Consider the following 7,563-nt stretch of genomic DNA (forward strand, 5'->3'; position numbering starts at 1 on the left):
AAAATAAGAAAATAAAGGGAATAAGGATTAAAAATACTAAAAATAGGATAAAACGACTCAAATAATTGCCTAATTACTACCCTATGAGCGACATAAATGTCACTCATCAAACACCATGGAAAAAAATTAAACATATTCTTCATAATAACGACATCAAACAAACCTAAACATAATATCAATTTTTTACTCAATTAACAATTAATTTCTAACATACATAATTCAATTTTTTTTTTAAAAAAAATAGGGTTTTACCATTGTTCAGCCACTGCAAGAGGTGGCCGGCGATACACGTGTGAGGCCGCAACAAGGGGAGCAATATCTGCGATGAAAGGTGACTGGTGTGGCGGAATCGGCGTCCACCGCCAGACCTGCAGGCCGAAGAGAAGCAGTAGCGCTAAGGCAGAGAGAAGTGGAGGTTTTTTTTTTGATTTGTTATTTGAAATCAAATAAGAGGGCGATTGATTTTCTTTTGATGTATAAAGTAAACCACTAAGTCAAATGGCGGTTCACTTAAAAACGTAATCGCTAATTGAAGTAGCGGTTTTCTTGTTTCAACAGCTATTTCAGTCAGTTGTTATGTGCTGATTGATTAAAAAAAATTAGGCTGGTTTTAATGCTGACGTGGATAGTAGAGTGGGAAATAAATGATAATGTGGTATATTTTGAGAATTATTGTATCTTTCATCATTATCGACGGAAATCGCTATGGTAACATCACTATCTCAATAAGCGGTTTGACATACATTAACCAAAAAAAGAGTTTCATGGTATTCAACGCTTCTCAATTCTTGATAATAACACCATGAAACAAACCTAAACATATTCTTCATAATAACGTCATGAAACAAACCTAAACATAATATCAATTTTTACTCAATTAACAATTAATTTCTAACATACATAATTCAATTTTTTTTTAAAATTGGGTTTTACCTTTGTTTAGCCACTGCAAGAGGTGGCCAGCGATAGACATGTGAGGCAGCAGCAAGGAGAGCAAAATCTGCGATGAAAGGTGACTGGTGTGGCGGAATCGGCGTCCACCGTCAGACCTGCAGGCCGAAGAGAAGCAGTAGCGCTAAGGTTGAGAGAAGCCGAGGTTTTTTTTGATTTGTTATTTTGAAATCGGCGATTGATTTTCTTTTGATGTATAAAGTAAACCGCCAAGTCAAATGGAGGTTCACTTAAACATAATAGCTAATTGAAATAGCGGTTTACTTGTTTCAACCGCTATTTCAATCAGCGGTTATGCGCTGATTAGCTAAAAAATAGTTAGACCGATTATAATGCTGACGTGGACAATAGAGTGAGAAATAAATGACAATGTGGTGTATTTTGGGAATTAATGTATCTTTCGGAATTATTGACGGAAATCGCTCCTATATTTTTGTTTACATCAAGCACTTGAAGATAAGAGAGTAGAAAGTTCTCTCCCCCTTTTTCTCTCTTCTCTCTCATCTTTTAGGGTTTCAGTTTTCTTTGTTGTTTAGGCCGGAAATAGTCTAATTTCTTCGAAAATTAGACTATTTCCGACCCTTATTCTTGTTTTTTCATTGTTTTCTCTTTATGTATTGTCTTGTTTTGTTTTTTCCGTTGATTTGTTCCCAATTTATTCTTGGGTTGTTCCCAATTTATTTGGGTTTTTCCTAGAGTTTTCTAGGTTCTTGATTCTCATCCATGGATGAGAATTTTTTAGGGTTTAATAATTGGGAAGGAGATTTGGATTCATATAGGTTTAGGATTTATCATCAACTCGTCAATCAGAACAATTCGTGCGCATATTGCGAAGGGCTTTACTTGGAAAGATGCGAAAACATCGAAAATCACTACTCGCGTTAAGCTAGAAGCGGTGGAGTATGAGATGTGCTTTATGATGCAGAATAGTAATTGTTTTGATTGTAACCGTTATTTTATGGCTGATTATTAATGAAATTATTTTTCTCCGTAAAAAAATAAAAATAAAAAAAAAGTAGAAAGTTTACATTACTCTCCCAAAGTAGATCCAAGCGTATCAAACCTGGCGATGCGGCTGGTGGCCTGACTCCTTGCTATAATTTTGCAGTACAATATTTTTGTGCCCTGGTTTGAATAATAGCTTAACGAGGAACCCATGTGTGAAGTACGTAATTTATATTTCTTGTGTGTTGTAAATGTGAAGGGAGATAACCATTATAATTAGGGCCTTCATTTAACAGTGCAGCAAGAACACTCAAGGGTGGTTGTGTCATTTAGAAATTTGTATACATTAGTTAAAACTTAAAATTATGTTTAACTAGGTTAGGTCCCGTGCAATGCACGGATGAGATTAAATGTTTTTTTTCTATTCTGAATAATTTATTTAAAAGAAGTTTTTAATAAAATAAAATCAAGTTTTATCAACGGTTGTTGGGAAAATCGGAGAAAATTATTATTAATTTAATTGTAAAGTAATTAGTGTGGTTTTAGGAGTTTAGCGTTCGACAAAAATACTTAAGTTGGGAAAATATAAGAAAAAAAACTTATCAGACAGTTATTAGGTACCCTTTTATCTGAAATTGAATAATATCTGTAAACGTAAACATAGCCATACCTCGTTTTATCCAAATTTTTGGATATGGTATTGATTTGATAACCATATCAGTTATAATTATTACCCTATTTTCTAGATCGGGTATATAACTGACTTTCGGGTTTATAAGTAATTTTGTTGAACCCACTTTTTAACACTTGTTTTACATAAAATAAAAAATAAATAATTTTTTTTTTGTTTTTCGTATGGTCGTATAATAACACATTTCAGAGTAATTTATTTATTTACTTATTAATTATTGTAGGTTAAGATTATAATGATTTTTTTTTTTGAAAATTTTATATGAAAATCAAAAAAAATATTTTGCTATTTTGCTATTACTGAGTTTCCGTAGTAGCTTACAACGTATTATAGAAATAGTAATATAAAAAAATGTGATTTTTTCCATTCCTATATTTTTTGTATCCTTGTTGTAATACATGAAATCGTAATTTATTTTTTCATATATATTTCTATTATATTAAATAGAATGAAAAAATAAGAAAAAAAAATATCAGGAAATCAGATATTTTAAAAGATTCTTCAGTTAAAATATATTTTTTTTAAAAGAAAAAAAATACTAAGGACTCATCAGGACCCCGACACGTGTCATTCTTGGTGTGTCTTTTAATATATAGTAAAAATAGATGTTAATTTGTGAATAGTATAAAAGTCAAATGACTTCATATCAATGAATTAGTTTTACTCCCTCTGTATTTATTTAAGGAATACACTTGCCTTTTCCGGCCGTATTTATTTAACAGATACACTTGCAATTTTAGTAACTTATCAACTCCACCATCTAATTAAATAATATATCTACACACCACCCCACCCCTCACTCCCTAAAATGACATGGTCCCCACTTGTTTTTCTTATTAAAATATCTACTCAACCCCACTTGTTTTATTACTTTATTTCATTCAATTTTTTTTCTTAATACTCGTGTCCGACCAAGTATATCTCTTAAATAAATACGGAGGGAATAGTCAATAAGTGGTTTATGTCGATGCTTTTTTGATACGGAAAAATATTAGTAGTAATTCTTTTATTTTGTCAAATGTTGTCCCATAATAAAATTTTCGAAAATAGTGGGATTAGTAGTAACTGCTTTTAGGGTGATTGAGTTTTTGTAATGTAAATCAAATGAATTAGCATGTCAGTTGACGAAATGAAAGAGGAATCCAAGATTCTCAACATCAAAGTTATTCGACATACTGTACAAATTATACAAGCTATAAGAAATGAACATGTTATAAAATAATATATATGTGAAATGAATAATAAACTCAAACATGGTTCCCAGTAATTTAGATGGGAATGTCGAATAAATATAATAGTTGATCTCTGAAAAAATAGTGAAATATGGATATAGTCAACGGGACAAGATGACCGAGTTGATCAAGCCTTAACAGCGTCACTAGTCCTACCAAGGAGCTGCTTGGACCGAATGCGATCCTGCAGACGGACCATGGTATTCATACAATGCAACGCAATACGAGCCTGCCTTCTCACACACACCCCTCGTACCACAGCTTGTAACTTCACTAGGCTCCTCAATGCCCTACATGCCCTCCTCGCCTGTACTTGTCAAATTAATATATTAATTAAGGAACGATCATCAATTTATATGAATATAAAGTGTTGTTACAAATAGGGGTGAAAGTTTGGTAGAAAAAAACCGAAAACCTAAATGAGCCAAACCGAACAAGAAATTCGGTTTGGTTTTTTTTTCTATTCGGTTCGGTTTGGACTGAGATTTTAAAAAAATTGCTTTTATGGTTTGGATTGGATTGAAAGTTTGAAACCGACCCGAACTAAAACCGAATAAACCGAACTTGGTTAAAAAGTATATAATAAGGGCCTGAAAATCGGCTAAAAACAGGCCCAAATGAAAGGCTAATGAAAATTCGGTTTTATGTTTTGGATTGGACTGAAAATAAAAAATCTGGTTTGATTTGGTTTGGATTAAAATGTTATTTGGTTTGGGTTCGGTTTCAAAAAATGAAAACCGAATTAGTACGGTTTGGATTCGGTTTGGGCCTTAATCCAAACCGATAACCGAACTTTCACCCCTAGTTACAAATAATAAATGAATTAGTTTTTGGGTCCGGGCGATAACATTTACATTTATTATAATTTATTTTTGAAATGATAACATGAAATATGCAATAGGTTAGTGGTAATAGCTTTATTATTTAAACTCAAGGTCAAGGGTTCAAACTATATTTAACATTTTTTTTATGTATATTAAGATTACATAGAGAGAACGACTCAAAAGAAGAGCGTCACGTGTCACGTAAACTTGCTTAGAAACGCCTTTTAATATATAATATAGATATGAATGGAATAAATGCTAAATAGTACGTACCAAATGACCCCTGAAAAGAGACTGAATGTGGACAGCAGCCATATCTTCCCTTAAATTCATGATCTTTGAACCATCTTGACTCTCAACCTCTTCCTCTTCCTCCTCCTCCGCCGTCGTCGTCTCCTCTTCCTTACTAAGTTGGTCATGTGGTGGCGGAGCAGCCGAGTCAATGGAGGTCACATCCTCCTCTTCTTTCAAGCAGGTGCCAATCTCCTTTACGGTCGTCGCACAACTAGTTCTGTTATCCTCTTCATTCCCAGTAATACTTGTATTATTATGAATAATAATAATATTCTTGTTACTTTTTTTATGACCAGAGAATTTTGGCCTTAAAATCTTCCTCCTTACAGAGGATATCCATTTACTACTACTCCGACGAATCCCCATCCTACCACCACTAGCCACAACATTATTACCTGCACCGACACCAGCTTTTCGTTTCCGGAGACTCGGGAACCTTTTCTTAAGGCTGATTTTTTTGATGCTTTTGATGCTTCTACTCACTTTCATTCCCTTGAGTTTGGTTGGGGTGACCCTCAATTTCTTAGGCACTTTTAGCTTTTTAATGTTCATGATCAAAGATCAATAATTAATTAGTAATTAGATTAGTTTTGAAAAATAAAGGGAGAAATGTAATGAGTTGTGTTTTTGAGGGAGCCAATATTGTGTTGGTTGTTGCTACTTTCTAGTTGCTACTTGCTAGTGCGTTGCATGTTTTAATGAGTTTGAAGGACGTGGTGGGATGTTATATCTGATGCCAGATCGAGTCAACTGTTCTGTTTGAAATAGTAAAATTTTCAATCTTCTATCACGTAACTATGGTTATTGATTTATAGGTTTGATGATAATTGATACAAGTATCATGGAGGAATAGTTTATTTATATCTAATGTTCCGGTGTTGTAAAGATGGAAACAATGGGCTTCTAATGAAGGCCCTTTCGTGTGTGTTGAAGATCTTGCTTGATTGAATGAGTTGAGTCCGAATTCACCTGCACAAGAGCAAAGTCACTAGCCTCGGGGGTGTTTCCGAGTAAAGCCCCTCCGATGCCTAAGTAAGAACGATGCTCGGATTCTAGAGAGAAGTTCTCTAGAAGAGTAGTCTTAAGGCGATAAATTGGACGTACCTTGAGGTGTGAGCCTTGGTGGCCTATTTATAGTGTTTGCATAATAAATGCCCATAGGTCATTTATTGCTATTGGGCATTGGGCCTTAATGGATGGCTGACTAGCCATTGGTAGGTTTGATGCTGTTGTTTAGAGCCATTGGGCTTTGGACTTAGTGGCCCAATTGAGAATCAATTGGGAGCCAAACAACATGCCCCCCAGACCCGGTCCATTTAGAATTAAATGGGTGGGTTTCCAGTTGTCAGAAGTCCAAAAGTTCCCTCTCTTTTTTGAAAAAGGATGATTTGCATTGATGACAAGTGTTGGGATTTGCATTGTGTCGTGGAGATCGTGGGTTGAAAAGAAGTTGATACGCTTCCCTTTTCTATAAATACTGGGCGCTAAACTTCCTTCAAACTTTACTTTCTCTCTCTTTTAGACAAACTTCCTCTCTTTTTCCGGCGATCGCGGTTTTCGAGTTTCTTCAGATCTACGAAATTCAGCCAGCTTTAGACTTCGGGAACTTGTGTCGTTCGTTTTGTCGGCGAATTCCGCTTCAGAAAAAGGTAATTTGTTTCTGAATTCTCCTTACTTCTTCGTTCTTTCTTCTACTCCTCAATTTAAACCCTAGACCGAGAATTCGCGACCATGGCAAAGAATAAGGGCAAAAGTAGTCGTTGGCTCCTCTAGTGAGAGGGAGGATGTGCCTTCGGGAAGGGTACAGAAAACTTCAAGGGGTTGGCCTTCGGAGAGGCCGGTGGAGAAACGTTCGACTGGTTGGGACGCTTCCAAAGATGGTGTTGTTGGCGGGTCTGGCGTGTCTGAACGCGCTACTTCTGGTAAGAAAGCTGGTTCTTCGGGTGTACGCCGTCCTTACCCTGAGTTTCCAGTTCATTGGACTGAAGCTGATCCGAAGGGCAAGTATGCCCCGATCTTGCATGAGACCACCAAGATCGATGGTCCGTTGGAGAAATCGGTCAGTGGTGACTGGTTAATGGAGGCGAAGCTGGGGAACTACCATCGGAGGGCCGAGGAGTTATACGGAATCCAGCACGCCTTGGGTACTGGTGTGAACTTCCCGATCAGGAGCGTCCTCGGGTGACTCATCCGCCGAGGGGGTTCATCTCTGTGTACACTCATCACTTGGAGAACGGTCTCCGCTTTCCCTTGGATCCGTTCATTTCCGAGCTCCTGGTGTCGTACAACATCACTTTGGCCCAACTTACACCCAAGTCTATGAGGCACATCATCGGATTTAGATGGGTGTGCGACTTCGTTAACTTTCCCTGCTCTGTCTCCGTTTTTCGGGATCTCCACGATCTGTCTTTCAACCATGCTTCCAAGGGTGATGGTATGGTTGGTGGACCATCATCAACAAAAAGTCCCGAAGGAGAGGGGAGCCGGACTATATTACGGCATACCCTTACCTTAGCTCTGACCATAAATGGAAGACGGAGTGGTTGCTTGTTCGCGTGCCGACGGATCCGAAGCACCCCAATTTTTATCGCCCTCCAAAGTGGTTTGTGACTCCTGATCCTGACAT

General features: G+C 36.6%; 1 protein-coding gene across 1 annotated transcript; it reads right to left on the reverse strand.

The window, feature by feature from the left end:
* Positions 1-3,705: 3,705 nt before the first annotated feature.
* On the reverse strand, positions 3,706-5,606 carry LOC110799702 (protein IQ-DOMAIN 21). The gene is made up of 2 exons (XM_022004977.2): positions 4,917-5,606; positions 3,706-4,126 (listed from the first exon to the last, which is right to left on the reverse strand). Exons 1-2 carry the CDS (start codon positions 5,487-5,489, stop codon positions 3,947-3,949), a joined length of 753 nt encoding a protein of 250 aa, XP_021860669.1. The 5' UTR covers positions 5,490-5,606; the 3' UTR covers positions 3,706-3,946.
* Positions 5,607-7,563: the final 1,957 nt, after the last annotated feature.

Source organism: Spinacia oleracea, chromosome 6 (assembly GCF_020520425.1).
Source record: "Spinacia oleracea cultivar Varoflay chromosome 6, BTI_SOV_V1, whole genome shotgun sequence".
NCBI classification, from domain to species: Eukaryota; Viridiplantae; Streptophyta; class Magnoliopsida; order Caryophyllales; family Amaranthaceae; genus Spinacia; species Spinacia oleracea.

Excerpts from the sequence above, each read along its gene's own strand:
- LOC110799702 (XM_022004977.2), bottom strand. The coding sequence starts at position 5,489 with ATGAACATTAAAAAGCTAAAAGTGCCTAAGAAATTGAGGGTCACCCCA. Across the intron at positions 4,127-4,916 it reads CTCTTTTCAGGGGTCATTTG|GCGAGGAGGGCATGTAGGGC; the intron begins GTACGTACTATT and ends TGACAAGTACAG.